Source organism: Pseudoliparis swirei, chromosome 11 (genome assembly GCF_029220125.1).
Source record: "Pseudoliparis swirei isolate HS2019 ecotype Mariana Trench chromosome 11, NWPU_hadal_v1, whole genome shotgun sequence".
NCBI lineage: Eukaryota > Metazoa > Chordata > Actinopteri > Perciformes > Liparidae > Pseudoliparis > Pseudoliparis swirei.
In genome coordinates, this window is record NC_079398.1 from 16,189,503 (window position 1) to 16,208,525 (window position 19,023).

The 19,023-nt window shown below is 41.7% G+C and overlaps 1 protein-coding gene across 1 annotated transcript in view; it reads right to left on the minus strand.

The window, feature by feature from the left end:
- Positions 1 to 207: 207 nt before the first annotated feature.
- The window catches only part of prkd1 (protein kinase D1), a 45,253-nt gene continuing 26,437 nt past the window's right edge, over positions 208 to 19,023 (minus strand). The window contains exons 12-21 of the mRNA XM_056426332.1: positions 18,526 to 18,637; positions 16,923 to 16,975; positions 10,767 to 10,839; positions 10,360 to 10,466; positions 9,708 to 9,869; positions 8,507 to 8,605; positions 6,910 to 7,070; positions 6,443 to 6,549; positions 1,176 to 1,261; positions 208 to 441 (exon numbers count right to left, since the gene is read on the minus strand). Coding sequence (XP_056282307.1) covers positions 208 to 441; positions 1,176 to 1,261; positions 6,443 to 6,549; positions 6,910 to 7,070; positions 8,507 to 8,605; positions 9,708 to 9,869; positions 10,360 to 10,466; positions 10,767 to 10,839; positions 16,923 to 16,975; positions 18,526 to 18,637 — 1,194 coding nt within the window. The remainder of the gene's footprint in view (positions 442 to 1,175; positions 1,262 to 6,442; positions 6,550 to 6,909; positions 7,071 to 8,506; positions 8,606 to 9,707; positions 9,870 to 10,359; positions 10,467 to 10,766; positions 10,840 to 16,922; positions 16,976 to 18,525; positions 18,638 to 19,023) is intronic.

A 19,023-nucleotide genomic window follows, 5' to 3' on the forward strand; every position in this document is an offset into this window, starting at 1 on the left:
TACTCTTAGTAGTGAATGCTTCCCTAATATATCTCTAATAAATCACCCGTATTTGATTATTTCCATTCAGTGAATGAAGAACATTATAATTTGACATATTTGTTCAGTTATTTCAATAACATTTTTGAAGTGTCAAGTTATAATTTGTGCTTTTCCCTAATCTTCGTTTCCATTGCCGGAGGTCCCGGCGTCCGGGCCTACGAGTCCTCAGAGTTCACTGACCCTCTCACTGAGGGTCTCCAGCTCCTCAGCGAGCTCCTGGTAGCGCTCCACCGCCTGACCGCCGCCCTCGCCGCGGGGGCCGTTGCTGAGGTGGGCGGGGCAATCGAGCCCGCTGAGCTGGGCGTGGCGGCACCAGCGCAGGTCGTCGCTCTCGTGTGTGATGTAGCGCTCGTTCATATGGGACTCCAGGTTCCTGAGGTCCAGCCACATCTGGTAGTCCTGGAGGGGAGAGGCCTGGTTCAGGTTTCTAGTTAGGCCTGGTTCAGGTTTCGAGTTAAGCCTGGTTCAGGTTTCTAGTTAGGCCTGGTTCAGGGTTACAGTTAGGGCTGGTTGAGGGTTATATTTATGCCTGGTTCAGGGTTATAGTTAGGCCTGGTTTAGGGTTATAGTTAGGGCTGGTTGAGGGTTATATTTATGCCTGGTTCAGGGTTATAGTTAGGCCTGGTTTAGGGTTATAGTTAGGGCTGGTTAAGGGTTATAGTTAAGCCTGGTTCAGGGTTATAGTTAGGCCTGGTTCAGGGTTATAGTTATGCCTGGTTCAGGTATATAGTTAAGCCTGGTTCAGGTCTGTAGTTAGGCCTGGTTCAGATCTATAGTTAGGCCTGGTTCAGGGTTATAGTTAGGCCTGGTTCAGGGTTATAGTTAGGGCTGGTTGAGGGTTATAGTTAGGCCTGGTTCAGGTTTATAGTTAAGCCTGGTTCAGAGTTATAGTTAGGCCTGGTTCAGGTTTCTAGTTAGGTCTGGTTCAGGGTTAGGCCTGGTTCAGGGTAATAGTTAGGCCTGGTTCAGGTTTCTAGTTAGGTCTGGTTCAGGTTTCTAGTTAGGCCTGGTTCAGGTCTATAGTTAGGCCTGGGTCAGGTCTATAGTTAGGCCTGGTTCAGGTCTATAGTTAGGCCTGGGTCAGGTCTATAGTTAGGCCTGGTTCAAGTCCAGTCTGTGGTGGTGAAGGGTACCTGTAACCAGGGGTGACTGAGGGTCTTGTCCACGCTGTATCTCTTCCTCATCTTCACTTGCAGCAGGTTGTTGATCAGGTCGATCGCTGCGGGGGGGAAGAGGAAGAAAAGCTGCAATGAGGGATGAATGTTGAGGGTTTAAAGCGAGTGTCAAATAGAGGGAGGGAGGAAAGAGCCCCCCCCCCCCCCATTGTGAGGGGCTCGTCGGGGCTAATGAGCAAAGCTAACATGATGTTAACATTTCTTCAAGGGTCAGCCGTCTGAACAGCTCCGAGGACCCCGGGGGCCCCTCAGGTCTAAGGGGGGCCCTTCATCGCTTGGCATTATGCACATGAACGGAGTGGCACATGAATACCCTCCGAATCCGTCCGTCTCACTCTCTCTTTCCAGGAACTGCCTCACACTCTCGCCGCTTTTCAAGACTTCCACCCCTCTCGAATTCTTCTTTTTCAAACCGATTCTCCACCGGATTTACAGTCCCATTGTTCCAGGAAATGTATTCATGTGAATTATTCTTGACAGTTTTTGTTCCAGCAGAGTGTGATTGAATAGTAATTGCATGATAAGGAACATTCAATTAATTAAATTAACAATTCTAAGATTTAAAAAAAAAAAGTCAGATACCAAACGTTTGAATTAAATGTGAAATTGTCTGAAAGAAGTTAATACAACAAACGTCCATTTTGTGTTCAGCTGGTATTCCAATTGTGCTAAACTAACAACAACATGAAGCCAGAGCTGCATTCTCTCTCCTGACCACCAAGGGGAAACTCCTCTGGTTGTATAGAAGTCTATGCGTGATGTGTTAAAGCTGCATTCTCTCTCCTTACCACCAGGGGACAACTCCTCTGGTTGTATAGAAGTCTATGCGTGATGTGTTAAAGCTGGATTCTCTCTAGTGACCACCAGGGGGCGACTCCTTTTGTTGTATAGAAGTCTATGGTTCATGTTTTAAACTTTAAAAAAAAGATTATCCATGTGATTAGAAAAACTAAGGAATGTGCCTAAACTTATTCTTCTTCTTCTTCTTCTTCTTCTTCATTCCAGCATCTCTCTGACTTTCAACCCTCTCTGACATCTTCGCATCAGGTTTATTTTGAATGGAAGAGGAGGCGGAGAGCCTTCGGGGGGGGGGGGGGGGGGGGTTCGGGCCGAGCAGTGAGTGAGTCAAAGGCTTTAAATCCGTCTCTCAGTCGGCAGGACGACAAATTTAGAGACGATGACGAGGCCGACAGCGTCAGTCACCGACACGGACGAGGACTAGAACCCTCTGAGTCAACCTGTGTGACTCAGACAGGTGGAACAAAGCCTTCGTCTGTGATCCAGGTTTCTTTACGGGGAATGCTCCCAATCTTGAGACCTGTTGGTGGAGGCAGTCCATGTCTGGACCCTCGGCAGCGAGCCACGGACATATCTATATGAGTTTCTCCAGACATGAAACTCACATTCAGAATACACCAAAACCTTCTTATTCCCTGTAGGAATAGAAATAAAAAAGAAGAAAAAAACGTTTTAAAAAAAAGAGAAGGAAATACAATTTCAAAAGAAGAAAAAAACGTTGAAAAAGGAAAAAGGAAAAATAAATATAAATATATATTTATTTTTTTGGGAAAATAAAAAAGTATTTTAAAAAATAAGAAAAAAACGTTTAAAAAAAAAGTTTTTAAATAATTTTAATTTTTTAAAGACATAAAGACGTCAAAAAACAACAGAAACAGAAACAAAGCAGAAAAAAACTCTTTAAAATGTTTTTCTTCTTTTTAAATAAAAAGAAAAACACGTTTTAAAAGTTTTCCAGACATGAAACTCACATTCTGAACACAATAACACCTCACAATAACACCTTCTTATTCCCTGTAGGAATACAAATAAAGAGAGGTCTCTGGGGGATTGGAGGGGTCCCGGACCCTCAGAAAACCTTGATTGCAAAAGAAAGTGATGTCTGTCTCTAAATTTGTCTTTGATTTTTTTAACGTGTGCTTATGTTTGGCATTAAATAGTTATACCGCGAGAGACAATAAATTTTTTATTTTATTCAGTAGTTTTTGTAAATACCTTGAACTAATTGAAGCAGAACAATTAACGAATCTAAAAAGTCTCAATTAATGCGTTTTGAAGGTCTGGCAGCCTTTTTAATGTTTCTTTCTCTTTGATGGAGTTTGGATGCTAAGCTAAATACGTAGCCACTCCATGTGCGCTCATCTTGCCGTGATCTAGGGGTAAATACAACATGACGCACACATACATACACAAACAATTATACACATGGTTTCGGGTCTATGGACTAACAACAGGTGTCAAAGGCTCCGAGGACCCAAATGTCTCGTGTCCTCGGAAGGTCGATGGCGTCCATTTGGCGTCTTTGTCATTGACTCTGTTTGTGATTGATGTTGCGCAATAAGAGAGCCTCAAACTTGAATAGCGGGATTACATTAGATCCTCTAGAACTATAGATCTTCTAGGATTACCTTAAATCCTCTAGGACTACATTAGGTCCTCTAGGATTACCTTAAATCCTCTAGGACTACATTAGATCATCTAGGACTACATTAAATCTTCTAGGACTACATTAGATCATCTAGGACTACATTAAATCCTCTAGGACTACATTTGATCATTTAGGACTACATTAAATCCTCTAGGACTACACTAAATCTTCTAGGATTACACTAGATCCTCTAGGACTACACTGAATCCTCTAGGATTACCTCAAATCCTCTAGGACTACATCAGATCCTCTAGGACTACATTAGATTCAATTCAATTCAGTTTATTTGTATAGCCCAATTTCACAAATTACAAATTTGTCTCGGAGTGCTTTACAATCTGTACACATAGACATCCCTGCCCCAAAACCTCACATCGGACCAGGAAAAACTCCCAAATAACCCTTCAGGGGGAAAAAAAGGGAAGAAACCTGAAGGAGAGCAACAGAGGAGGATCCCTCTCCTAGGATGGACAGATGCAATAGATGTAATGTGTACAGAAGGACAGATTTAGAGTTAAAATACATTCAATGAATATGACAGAGTGTATGAATAGTTCATAGTAGGCATATTCCACGATGGAGACCTCCACGATCCATCAGGCAGATGGCGGTGGGGAGGAGGAGTGGGCGGAGTCTCAACAGGACAGTGGCGTAGTCATGAGCAGGAATTCCACGACCCAGACGATCCATCAGGCAGATAGGATCTATGCCGTCTCATAGGGTCCGATGACCCCATGAGGCGTAAAGTCAAAAGGACTTCCGGGGAGAAAGCAGAGTTAGTAACGTGTGATTGAGAGATGAAAATTCATCCTTAAGGAGAGAAAAAAGAGGAGATAGGTACTCAGTGCATCCTAAAACGTCCCCGGCAGCTATAAGCCTATAGCAGCATATCAAGGGGCTGGACCAGGGCAAACCTGATTCAGCCTAACTATAAGCTCTGTCAAAGAGGAAGGTCTTAAGTCTACTCTTAAACGAGGTGACTGTGTCTGCCTCCCGGACTGAAATTGGAAGCTGGTTCCATAAAAGAGGAGCTTGATAACTAAAGGCTCTGGCTCCCATTCTACTTTTTAAGACTCTAGGAACTACAAGTAGTCCCGCATTTAGTGAGCGTAGCTCTCTAGTGGGGCAATATGGTACTACAAGCTCCTTAAGATATGATGGTGCATCACCAATCAAGGCTTTGTCGTTAGAGAAGAATTTTAAAGTGATTCTTGATTTTACTGGGAGCCAGTGCAGAGCAGCTAGTGCAGGAGTGATGTGATCTCTTTTCTTAGTTTTAGTGAGAACACGAGCTGCAGCATTCTGGATCAACTGGAGGGACCTAAGAGATTTATTAGAGCAGCCTGCTAATAAGGAGTTGCAGTAATCCAGTCTCGAAGTAACGAAAGCGTGAACCAATTTTTCTGCATCTTTTTGAGACAAGATGTGCCTGATTTTTGAATTATTACGTAGATGAAAGAATGCAGTCCTTGAGATTTGCTTTACGTGGGAGTTAAAGGACAAGTCCCGATCAAAGATAACGCCAAGATTCTTTACAGTGGTGTTGGATGCCAGGGCAATGCCGTCTACAGAATCCACATCACCAGATAATTGATCTCTGAGGTGCTCAGGGCCGATTAAAATTACTTCGGTTTTGTCTGAGTTTAACATCAAGAAGTTGCAGGTCATCCATGTTTTTATGTCTTTAAGACATGCTTGAATTTTACAGAGTTGGTTGCTCTCCTCTGGTTTTAAATATAGTTGAGTGTCATCTGCATAACAATGAAAGTTTATGGAGTGTTTCCTGATAATATTGCCCAAAGGAAGCATGTATAAAGTAAATAAAATTGGTCCAAGCACAGAACCTTGTGGAACTCCGTGATTAACGTTGGTGGTTATCGAGGCGTCATCGTTTACAAATACAAACTGAGATCGATCTGATAAATAGGATTTAAACCAAATTAGTGCCGTGCCTGAAATGCCAATCGACTGCTCCAGTCTCTGTAACAGGATGTCATGGTCAATGGTGTCGAATGCAGCACTAAGGTCTAACAAGACCAGGACAGAGAGGAGTCCTTTATCTGCTGCCATTAAGAGGTCATTTGTAATTTTCACCAGTGCCGTCTCGGTGCTGTGGTGTTTTCTAAATCCTGATTGAAATTTCTCAAATAAACTATTATGATGTAGAAAGTCGCACAACTGATTTGCGACCACTTTCTCAAGGATCTTGGAGAGGAAGGGTAGGTTAGAGATCGGTCTGTAGTTAGCCAATACCTCTGGATCCAGAGTGGGCTTCTTCAGGAGAGGTTTAATAACAGCCACCTTGAAGGAGTGTGGTACGTGGCCTGTTAGCAGAGACACATTGATAATATCTAATAGAGAGCCGCCAATTAAAGGCAAAACGTCTTTAAGCAGCCTCGTCGGGATGGGGTCCAAGAGACAGGTAGACGTGTTCAAGTAGAAACCGTTGAAAATAATTGGTCACGGTTGATAGGAGAAAATCCCTCCAAATATACACCAGGGCATACAGCGGTTTCCAAGGCCATTCCACTTGAGAACAGATTGGCACTGGTTATGGGCAAGAGATTATTAATCTTGTCCCTAATAGTTAAAATCTTTTCATTAAAGAAGTTCATAAAGTCATTACCACTAAGGTTTATAGGAATGCTCGGCTCCACAGAGCTGTGACTCTCTGTCAGCCTGGCTACAGTGCTGAAGAGAAACCTGGGGTTGTTTTTATTTTTTGCTATTATTGATGAGTAATAGGCTGCTCTGGCATTACGGGTCGGAGGTCACGTACCTTCCTGGGACACTTTCTTCCAGGGGTGCGGAGGGTACATGAAGGCAGCGTTCTGGATCTGATCGTTGATGTCTTCGTCTTCATTGAAAGGAAATGTACCGCTGAGGCTGAAGGAAAGGAAGTAAAGAAGTAAAGGAAGTAAAGAAGAAAGAAGTGAAGGAATTAAGGGAAGTAAAGGAAGTACAGAAGAAAGAAGTAAAGGAAGTAAAGACAAGAGGTAGTAAAGGAAGTAAAGAGAAAAGAAGTAAAGAGAAAGGGAATTAAAGGAAGTAAAAGAAGTAAAGAAGTAAAAGAAGTAAAGGAAGTAAAGAGAAAAGGACGTAAAACAATAAAAAGGAAGTAAAGAGAAAAGAAGCAAAGGAAATAAAGGAAGTAAAGAAATAATAAGTAAAGACTGCAGAACGTATGATTTAAATCAGTTAATAATAAGAAGGAGGAACCCGAGGGGAATATCTGGCCCCGCCCACCTGACGTAGATGATGACGCCCACCGACCACATGTCCAGGGAGCGGTTGTAGCCTTTGTTCCTCAGCACCTCGGGCGCCAGGTACGCCGGCGTGCCCACCACCGAGCGGCGGAACGACTTCTCCCCGATGATGCGGGCGAAGCCGAAGTCACAGAGCTTCACCTGGAGGTCCAGGACAGAGGTTAGAGTCAGAGAGCATCAGAGGAAAGACTCTAAGACTCCTCAGAGAGCTTCAGAGGAAAGACTCTAAGACTCCTCAGAGAGCTTCAGAGGGAAGACTCTCAGACACTTTAGAGAGCTTCAGAGGAAAGACTCTAAGACTCATCAGAAAGCTTCAGAGGAAAGACCCCAAGACTCCTCAGAGAGCTTCAGAGGAAATACTCTAAGACTCATCAGAAAGCTTCAGAGGAAAGACTCTAAGACTCATCAGACAGCTTCAGAGGAAAGACTCTAAGACTCATCAGACAGCTTCAGAGGAAAGACTCTAAGACTCCTCAGAGAGCTTCAGAGGAAAGACTCTAAGACTCATCAGACAGCTTCAGAGGAAAGACTCTAAGACTCCTCAGAGAGCTTCAGAGGAAAGACTCTAAGACTCATCAGACAGCTTCAGAGGAAAGACTCTAAGACACTTTAGAGAGCTTCAGAGGAAAGACTCTAAGACTCATCAGAAAGCTTCAGAGGAAAGACTCTAAGACTCCTCAGAGAGCTTCAGAGGAAAGACTCCAAGACTCCTCAGACAGCTTCAGAGGAAAGACTCTAAGACTCTTTAGAGAGCTTCAGAGGAAAGACTAAGACTCCTCAGAGCTTCAGGGGAAAGACTAATACTCCTCAGAGCTTCAGGGGAAAGACTCTAAGACTCACCAGACAGCTTCAGAGGAAATACTCTAAGACTCCTCAGAGAGCTTCAGAGGAAAGACTCTAAGACTCCTCACAGAGCTTCAGAGGAAAGACTCTAAGACTCATCAGACAGCTTCAGAGGAAAGACTCTAAGACTCCTCAGACAGCTTCAGAGGAAAGACTAAGACTCCTCAGAGCTTCAGGGGAAAGACTAAGACTCCTCAGAGCTTCAGGGGAAAGACTCTAAGACTCATCAGACAGCTTCAGAGGAAAGACTCATCAGACAGCTTCAGAGGAAAGACTCTAAGACTCCTCAGACAGCTTCAGAGGAAAGACTAAGACTCCTCAGAGCTTCAGGGGAAAGACTCTAAGACTCATCAGACAGCTTCAGAGGAAAGACTCTAAGACTCCTCAGACAGCTTCAGAGGAAAGACTCTAAGACTCTTTAGAGATCTTCAGAGGAAAGACTCTAAACTCATCAGAGAGCTTCAGAGGAAAGACTCTAAGACTCATCAGACAGAGAATATTACACTGAGAAATGCTCTTGTTTGTGTGTGTTTAAAGGAAAACACTAACACTTTTATCTTATAGATTAGATTACAATTTTATATACAGTATATAATATATCATAATACATATAATATATCATAATACAGACAGACACACAGACAGACACACACACACACACACACACACACACACACACACACACACACACACACACACACACACACACACACACACACACACACACACACTACCTGTGGAAATGCGTCGCCAGAAGCCAGCAGCACGTTTTCAGGTTTCAGATCACAGTGGACGATGTTCTTGAAGTGGAGGTGACGCAGAGCCCCCAGGATCTGAGGGTGACACACACGCATGCACACACACACACACACACACACACACAAACTTAATAGTTTACTATAGAAATCCCTCTGTGACATTTCATCTAAAACATTTTATTCTACGCGTCTCGTTTAAATTAAACCGTTTACTTTAAACAAATTCTGTAAAAATCATAAAATTCTGAGCTCCTCCGGGAAACGATGACATCATGATTGAATCATCTGAGACCAACAGTCACGTGACAACAGATCAGAGACTCTGACTGAAAACAGAAGTTTTTTATTTTTCCAACATTAACAACACTTTTGGACACTTACTAAAGTCTTACATATCTAGATTACATTGTTTAGCAAAATAAATAATATAAATCAGACTTTTTTAATAATGATTTACGTCACTATAACCGTCTTATTCTGCTTTAAAGACATGTTGTGGTTTTCTCTTCTAGCTGCTGTGGTTCTGAGGAGCAGGTCTTTTAAATAAAGAAGAGCTGCTCTGGTGGAGAACTCTGAATGAGACTTCTCTCTCTTTGTCTCAGCAATCAAGAGAATAAAAGTTCAAGGAGGCGCTGAGGAGGAGGAAAGGTCACGGTGTCATTCAAACCCACAGGGGGGCAGGAATGTGACCGGCTGGACGAAGGACGTCATGTGACACTGAGCGCCTTCTCCCATTGGTCCAGAGGAGCTTTCTAAGATGTGTTGGAGTGCATTCGTCTCTCCAGAGACACAAACCCAACTGATGAAGTAATGACAGCTGCAGGTGCACCGCGCACCTTGATATACAGCCCTGGAAAAAACGGAAACAACTCAAAACGGAAAAAAGCATTTAAAAAATCAGCTTTAAAAAAAGTTGTAAAAAACATATTTAAGAAGAAATTTCAGGAATTTTGTTTGGGTGTAGATAAACAAATATGTATTGCTTTTTTTTTTAAGAATATATTTTTTTTGTTTCAATAAGAACAATAACAAAAATTCAACTTTTTAAAAAATAAGAACAAAAAGGTTCTTAAAAACAGAAGACGAAAAAAACGTACATTTTTTTGTGGCTTTTCACAAAAAAATTGGAAAAAATGAAGAAAAAAATACGAATGAAGCGAGGACTTGGCCACGTTACCTGCGTGACCATGAACTTGGTGATCCTCTCGGGGAGTCGTCCTTTCTCGCTGGACAGGATCATCTCCAGCATGTCTCCGTGGAGCTTCTCCATAACCACGAACACCCTCTCCGGCGTCTCGAACATGCAGTCCAGGTTGACCACGCCCGGGTGGTGCAAACTCTGGAGGAAGAGGAGCAGGAAGAGGAGGAAGAAACCATGGTAACTCACTGGGAAACAGGAAGCAGCTGTTCATCCCGGTGATCGGATCGTGAGCAACGCAAAAAGGGAGCGTGGTAACAACGCGAATGATTCATGGAAAAATGTATGATGTCATCCATGAGCCAGAAATATAAACACCAGCGTTCACCGCGGCTTCATGGAGTTTATATTTGGGCATTTTTGTGAATAAAATACTCTTGAGAATCAAGATTGCAGTACAGGAGAAGCAGAAACCGAGAAAAGACAAGTGTTTTCATTGCAGGTGTGTGTGTGTGTGTGTGTGCGTGTGTGCAGCAGCAGCTTCTGCAGGTTGAGCAGCGCTGCGATATTACAGGATGTCACACCCCTACGGTGTTGCCACGGTAATGAAGTCGTTCACGACAGGAAGTCTCACTCACCGCCAATAGGCTCTGCTGTGAGTGTGAGTGTGTGTGTGTGTGTGTGTGTGTACCTGTAGGATGGCCACCTCGTTGCGTAGCTGACTCTCCTGTTTGGTGGGAAAACGGAGTTTGTCGATGATCTTGATGGCGACGTCTCGGCCGGACTTTCTGTGTTTACCTAAAATGATCAATATTATTATTATTATTATTAATATTATTATCATTATTAAGTATGTAAACAAAAACATTTATTTGAATTTTTTTATATTTATTTCTATATATTTTTTCTATTTTTTTCAAAATGATCTTAATAATAATGAGAGATAAGAGTTTAAATTGAAATACATTATTTGGGGAAAAAAGTCTGAAGAACCGCCCTCCGAATACATTTCCTCTCTCTGAATATTTCTATATCTGAGATTGAGAGCAACAATATCAAGACTTTGAGTCTTTAACTTCTTAAACTTTTACGTTTCACCTCCGTAGACGATGCCAAACTGCCCCGAGCCGAGAACCTCGTCCGGAAAGATCTGATACACGGAGTTGATGTCCTGAAGAACAGAAGAACCGACATCAGCTGTTCACTTGGTCCAAGGAAAGAGGAAGAGGAAGTAAAGAGGAAAGAAGTAAAGGAAGTAACGAGGAAAGGAAGTAAAGAAAGTAAAGAAGAAAGGAAGTAAATAGGAAAGGAAGTAAAGGAAGTAAAGAAAGTAAAGAGGAAAGGAAGTAAATATAGTAAAGAGAAAAGGAAGTAAAGGAAGCAAAGGAAGTAAAGAGCAAGTGTCCCATTTGGTCCAAGGAAAGAGGAAGAGAAAGTAAAGAGGAAAGGAAGTAAAGAGGAAAGGAAGTACAGGAAGTAAAGAAGAAAGGAAGTAAAGAAAGTAAAAGAAGTACATAGGAAAGGAAGTAAAGAAAGTAAAGAGGAAAGGAAGTAGATTAAGTAAAGAGGAAAGGAAGTAAAGGAAGTAAAGAAAGTAAAGAATGTAAAGAAGTAAAGGAAGTAAAGAGAAAAGAAGTAAAGGAAGTGAAGGAAGTGAAGAGAAAAGGTAATAAAGTAAGACCAACAACTTGATATTATGACCTGTAACTTAACAAAAGTAGAACAATGTGTTTTGTGTTATTGGGTTTATTGTATTCATCTGATGGGTCGTCACCACGGCAACGTGCACTTCATTTAGTGATTCATGTTCACAGCGTGACGCTTCCACGTGAGAACGTGGAAAAAAGAATAAAATTGCACTCGGAGAAAAGATTTTATAAAAAAAGAGTTTTTCGGCTGAAGAGGAAGAAGAGGAGGAAGAGGAGGAGAAGGAGGAGGAGGCCGCCTGACACCTAGTGGGCTCAACAGCAACTGAAGAGACTACAAAGAAATCAATTCATCATCTGGTGGAGTTTTCCAGATCCCCCCCCCCCCCCAGAGGAGCCACTAAGTGTACCCCCCCCCCCCCCTGAGTGTACCTCCTCGGCGTCACCGATCTGCCACAGCTTTGACACCAAAACTGCTAAATATTTTCTCCTTGTCTGCAATCCCGTCTCCCTTCTCTCCCCCGTTAGCTGACAGCCTAATATCACACCTCCGAGCAAAGAGGACAGAAATACAATATTATAACCCCCCCCCCCCCAGAAGCCTCGCTGCCTAATTACCATTCGCCGTCGCCATGGAAACCGCTTCGGCTGAGTGAATAATCACAGTAATCTCCATGCGAGGCGCTTCGAGGAGACCCCGCTCACCTGGTGGAAAAAGAATGTGAGCGGGGCGGCGCCCGCGCGGAAGATTTGAACTCGGAGGTTTTAAATTTGCTTGAGTAGAGTTCGGAAATTTTTTCAGCCTCGTGTGAGAAAAAAAAAAGAAGAAAATCGTTGATGTTAATGTTAATGTCCAGGAGCGTGACACGTCCTCCGGGTCTTCAAATGCAAGAGGGAGATGACAAGACTGAGACCTTCATCTTCATCTTCATAGACAGAACGTTAAGCTGAAGCGAAGCAGGACACTTTTTCGGTAATTTAGGATTGCACAAACCTCTATGAAAGGTGCCATACAGATGAAGATTGAAAGATTGATTGATTGGTTGATTGGTTGGTTGGTTGATTGATTGTTTGATTAGTTGATTATTTGGTTGGTTGATTGTTTGGTTGGTTGATTGTTTGGTTGGTTGATGTGTCGATTGGTTGATTGGTTGATGTGGGCTACAAAGATAACTGGAAGACTTTCTGGGGGAAACCTCATCTCATGAAGAGAGACGGCATCCATCCCTCTTTGGATGGAGCGCGTCTCATTTCTGCAAACATGACCAAGTTGATCAACGGACAGCCATATCTGTGTTCATGTCAGAAAGCAGAAAAAAGCAGCCCCACGCCCCTCCCGCCCTGTCACCCAGTGTCCCCCATAGCAAATCCCTCCCCCGCCCCCTCTCACCCAGTCCCCCCCCATAGCTCCATAGAGACTGTGTCCGTCCCACGGCCACTTAAAATTCAATTAATTAAATAAAAAATAAGCAGAAGAGGAGTCATCCAAAATAACCTCATAAAAGTTAACACCATTATTTCAGCAGTGCAATACCACAGGAGAATTAAATGTGGACTCCTAATTATTAGATCTCTGTCATCTAAAGCTGTATTAGTAAATGATTTAATATCAGATAATCACATTGATTTATGTTGTCTAACTGAAACCTGCTGAGTCATGAAGAATATGTCAGCCTAAATGAATCGACTCCTCCAAGTCATATTAATACTGACATTCCTCGAGGCACCGGTCGAGGAGGTGGAGTAGCAGCCATTTTTGACTCGAGCCTATTAATAAATCCTAAACCTAAATTAAACTACAACTCATTTGAAAGCCTTGTTCTTTGTCTTTCACATCCAACCTGGAAAACACTACAGCCAATTCTATTTATGATTCTGTACCGGCCACCAGGTCCATATTCACAGTTTATATCTGAATTTTCTGAGTTTCTATCAAGTTTAGTTCTTAAAACTGATAAAGTTGATATTGTAGGAGATTTTAATATTCATGTGGATGTTGATAAAGATTACCTTAGTGCTGCATTCATCTCATTGTTGGACTCGATTGGCTTCTGTCAGAGAGTACAGAAACCCACTCACAGCTTTGGCCACACCCTTGATCTTGTTCTTACCTATGGCGTTGATATTGAGCATTTGAACGTCTTCCCACAGAATCCTCTTCTGTCAGACCACAACCTCATAACTTTTGAGTTTATACTACCTGAGTGTACATCGTTGGTCAAAAGTTTCTACACCGGATGTCTAACTGACAGTGCTGTAGCTAAATTTAAAGAAGCGATTCCTTCTGCATTTGATTCAATACCACGTCTCAATATAACAGAGGACTCCTGGTCTAACTTTAGTCCGTCCCAGATGGATCATCTTGTTGACAGTGCCACAGGCTCTCTGAGAATGACACTGGACTCGATAGCCCCTCTGAAGAAGAAGATAGTGAGGAAGAGGAGGTTTGCTCCCTGGTATAACCCTCAGACCTGCAAACTAAAGCAAACGTCACGAATGCTTGAAAGCATATGGCGTTCAACTAATCTGGAAGAATCCCGCTTAGTTTGGTGAGATAGTCTTAAAACTTATAAGAAGGCCCTCCGTAATGCCAGAGCAGCCTATTACTCATCAGTAATAGAGAAAAATAAGAACAACCCCAGGTTTCTCTTCAGCACTGTAGCCAGGCTGACAGAGAGTCACAGCTCTGTGGAGCCGAGTATTCATATAGACCTCAGTGGTAATGACTTTATGAACTTCTTTCATGAAAAGATTTGAACTATTAGAGGCAAGATTAATAATCTCTTGCCCTTAACCAGTGCCAATCTGTCCTCAAGTGGAATGGCCTTGGAAACTGCTGTATGCCCTGGTGTATATTTGGATTGCTTTTCTCCCATCAACCGTGACCAATTATCTTCAACGGTTTCTACTTCTAACACGTCTAACTGTCTCTTGGACCCCATCCCGACGAGGCTGCTGAAAGTCGTTTTGCCTTTAATTGGCAGCTCTCTATTATATATTATTAATATGTCTTTGCTAAGAGGCCACGTACCACATTCCTTTAAAATAGATGTAATTAAACCTCCACTGAAGAAGCCCACTCTGGATCCAGAGGTGTTGGCTAACTACAGACCGATCTTTAACCTCCCCTTCCTCTCCAAGATCCTTGAGAAAGTGGTCGCAAAACAATTGTGTGACTTTTTATATGATAATAGTTTATTTGAGGAGTTTCAATCAGGATTTAGAAAACACCACAGCACCGAGACAGCATTGGTGAAAATTACGAATGACCTCCTAATGGCATCAGATAAAGGACTCATCTCTGTACTGGTCTTGTTAGACCTCAGTGCTGCGTTCGACACCATTGACCATGACATCCTATTACAGAGACTGGAGCAGTCGATTGGCATTTTAGGAACGGCACTAAGTTGGTTTAAATCCTATTTATCAGATCGATCTCAGTTTGTATTTGTAAACAATGAAGCCTCGATAACCAGCAACGTTAGTCACGGAGTTCCACAAGGTTCTGTTCTTGGACCAATTTTATTTACCTTATACATGCTTCCTTTGGGCAATATTATCAGGATTTCTTTTATAAACTTTCATTGTTATGCAAATGATACTCAATTATATCTATCGATCAAACCAGAGGAGTCCAACCAACTCAGTAAAATTCAAGCATGTCTTAAAGACATAAAAACATGGATGACCTGCAACTTCTTGATGTTAAACTCAGACAAAATTGAAGTAGTTTTACTCGGCCCTGAGCACCTCAGAGATCAATTATCTGGTGATGTGGTTTCTGTAGATGGCATTGCCCTAGCATCCAACACCACTGTAAAGAATCTCTGTTATCTTTGATCGGGACTTGTCCTTTAACTCCCACGTAAAAAGCAAATCTCACGGACTGCATTTTTTCATCTAGGTTATATTTAAAAAATCAGGCACATCTTGTCTCAAAAAGATGCAGAAAAATTGTTTCACGCGTTCGTTACTTCTAGACTGGATTACTGCAACTCCTTATTAGCAGGCTGCTCTAATAAATCTCTTAGGTCCCTCCAGTTGATCCAGAATGCTGCAGCTCGTGTTCTCACTAAAACTAAGAACAGAGATCACATCACTCCTGCATTAGCTGCTCTGCTCTGGCTCCCTGTAAAATCAAGAATCACTTTAAAAATTCTTCTCTTAACCTACAAAGCCTTGATTGGTGATGCACCATCATATCTTAAGGAGCTTGTAGTACCATATTGCCCCACTAGAGAGCTGCGCTCACTAAATGCGGGACTACTTGTAGTTCCTAGAGTCTTAAAAAGTAGGATGGGAGCCAGAGCCTTCAGTTATCAAGCTCCTCTTCTATGGAACCAGCTTCACCTTCAGTCCGGGAGGCAGACAGTCACCTCGTTTAAGAGTCGACTGAAGACTTCCCTCTTTGACAGAGCTTATAGTTAGGGCTGAATCAGGTTCACTTGGTCCAGCCCCTTGATATGCTGCTATAGGCTTATAGGCTGCTGGAGAACGTTTAGGATACACCGAGCACCTCTCTTCTCTTTTCTCTCTCCTTAAGGATGAATTTTCATCTCTCTATTGCACATTACTAACTCTGCTTCCTCCCCGGAGTCCTTTTGACTTCAGGTCTCATAGGGTGTATCGGACCCGGCTGATGCTGCGCCCTCTCCACCTCTATCTTGTAAAGGTTACAGGTACTGGAACCCAAAAGCACGACAAACACAGGAATGCAGGAGGAGGCAGTTTACTCAATGTTTCAGGCAGGGTCAAAATCGGGTGGTAAGTCAAACAGGGCAACAAATCCAAAAAGGGGCAGGCAAAAATCTCAAGTCGGGTTAACAGGCAAACAGGGTCGTAACAGGCAGATCAGAACTAGTACTAGGAATTTCCTGGAAAGTTTGGCGGTGACACACAAGACAATCTGGCAGAGGACAAGTGGAAGTGAGGGATCTAAATAGTGAGGGACTAATGAGGGGATGGGCTGCAGGTGAGAAGGGCGTAAGGACCAGGTGAAGGGAATGAGGGAAAATCAGGTGAATATGACAGGATCTGGAATGACAGGACAGTTAATTAAACATATAAGCAGGCTGAATTTAGCTAGGAAGGTGGGGAATTCGTGACACATCTGCCTGATGGATCATCGAGGTCTGGATTGTGGAATATGCCTACTACCAACTACGCTATTGGCCCTGTTGAGACTCCGCCCACTCCTCCTCTCTACCTCCATCTGCCTGATGGATCATCAAGGTCTGGATTGTGGAATATGCCTACAACCAACTACGCCATTGGCCCTGTTGATGCTCTCAGTAAAATGTCTAGATATTCGTACTTATACTTCACTATTTACTACAGTCAATTTTCCAATTAAGATATTACATACAAAAGTATACGAAAGTATCTGAAGCGGTGAGTATTACCGCATACTTATCAATATATCAATAATAATGATCCGATACTTCATAGTTTATCACTGGAAGTAGCCGCTCTGTATTATGAGTACTTACTACTAGTTTATTTTAATGAAGTAACGTTTTGAAGTCCGGACGTTTACTTATGACGAGTATTTATATTAAAATGGAATATTTGCATCCTGTGGTGTGTGTGTGTGTGTGTGTGTGCTCACCACATTCTCCTGGATCTGACAGTTGGAGACGGAGATGCTTATGGAAATCTCCTCTGTTGATGAGACAAGAGCGTGACCGGCTGTTAATTCAAAACTGTGGTAAATCCTACATTTAAATGGAAATACTGAATAAACACAGACAATCTAAATGACACAGCAGACCAGGAGAGTCTGTTACTTTCTACAAAGTACATCTACTGAACAACAGATGATAAATATGAACCCTGTGGCCTTCTGCCGGCCCGGACTCGGTATTATTTCGGTGCATTTCCCCCGCAGATGAACGCACCGAGACCAACAGTGAGCCGTTAGTCACCCTCAGTTTGACGTCAGAGAAGGTCTGAAATATCTCTGATGTTTAGTGTGTGTGTGTGTGTGTGTGTGTGTCGACGGCCATGAGGGGATCGTGGAGAGTCTGCGGGACAATTCAACATGAACATTAATACTTGAGCTGGAAATGTGATCGTAGCGCCAGAAAAAGATACTCGTGGCTCTTAACCTCTCAACATGATATGTTCCTGTTTATTTTTCCACGTAAGCAGATCAAAGGCTGGAAAATACATTTATATTTATATTACATATTTATGATGTATTATTTTACAAACATTTTACCCCAAATTCAACCCTGACATATTGTTGTACTTTTGGAGATAATTTCTAATCACTTTTTTTTTCATATTCTACTTATTCTTTATATGTATTTCCATTTTTCTTTCTTTTAAGTTATATTTGCTCATTTGACTCTCAAACTTATAACTTAGAAACTTATAATACTGAAAATGTAGTTTTGTTTCCATAAATTACAAGTTTAAAAAAATTAAAATTAGCTTATTCATCACATTATTTTAAATAGTATAAATTTCATTAATTCAATTTTTTGTTTTATTTATTTCTATTAATTCATAGTTTTACTGAACCATATATGTTGACTACGTGTGTCTGTGATCTTTTTCTTTTTTAATTAATTGAAATAAAGTTTGAAAAACATGAACACAACCTTTTTTTTTAACAAAGTGATGGTAAAGTTTGGTTGGATAGGTTTTTTCAGATTGAGGCTGAAAGTTTGTCGATTCAACTCTTGCCGAGTCAAAACAGAAACATACACTTGTTTTTCTTAATGTCTATAGTATAAAAGGTACAGGAACATGTCCAAACAGACAGTAAAAGGAGCTCAGGTCATCAGAACCAACTGCTCTATAGAGCCGGGTGTCGTCTACATATCGATCAATAACATTAACATTATGCTCACCAATGACGGCCCCTCATCTTACCACACAGACCTATAAAAGTAGTGGATCCTTAATCGAGCATTGTGGCACTCCATACAAATGTTTATTCTTACTTTGACTGAAATATATTTGTTTAAATTGAGACAATAAAGTTGTGACTTGGATCAAAACTAGTTGGGGGTTCAGTCTAAGACCCCGACTCATGTCTGACCCATTCAAATACATTGGGATCAACAGAGCAGGTCGAGGCAATTTTCTATTGAGCAATACCACACATTTGAGCTTCAAACAGTCAGATTTAAAGACAAATCCTCCCAACAATATCAACTTTGCTCAGGGTTTTAAGCTGCTCATGAGCGGTAGTGGTCTCTTACTGTGTCCGGTGCGGTGGGAGTTGTGGGAGACTCCAGTAGAGACGGCCGGCATCAGAGCGTGCTGGATGGCCATCTCCCACATCCGAGCCACGTCCTGTCCGACTCCGCTGACCTGAAGACGGACAACAAACAGGTCAGTGTACCAAACAGACGTGTGAAGTACATTTCCTCAAGTACATTTTACCCTCATATGTTGTAGAAACTAGTTACCTTTCAGATTAAGTTTTACATTAGACTTTTTGTAATATAATTTTTTAAATATATATTAAATTGTATATTGTAATATATTATACATATAAATTATATTACAATATGCAATATATTATTTGTTAATATATATACAGAATATATATGTGTATATATATAATGTTTAATATATTATATTGCACATTGTAATGTATATATATATATATTTATATGAAATATATTACAATATATAATTTAAAAAATATATACAGTATCTATATATAACATATGTACTATATTATATTGAACATT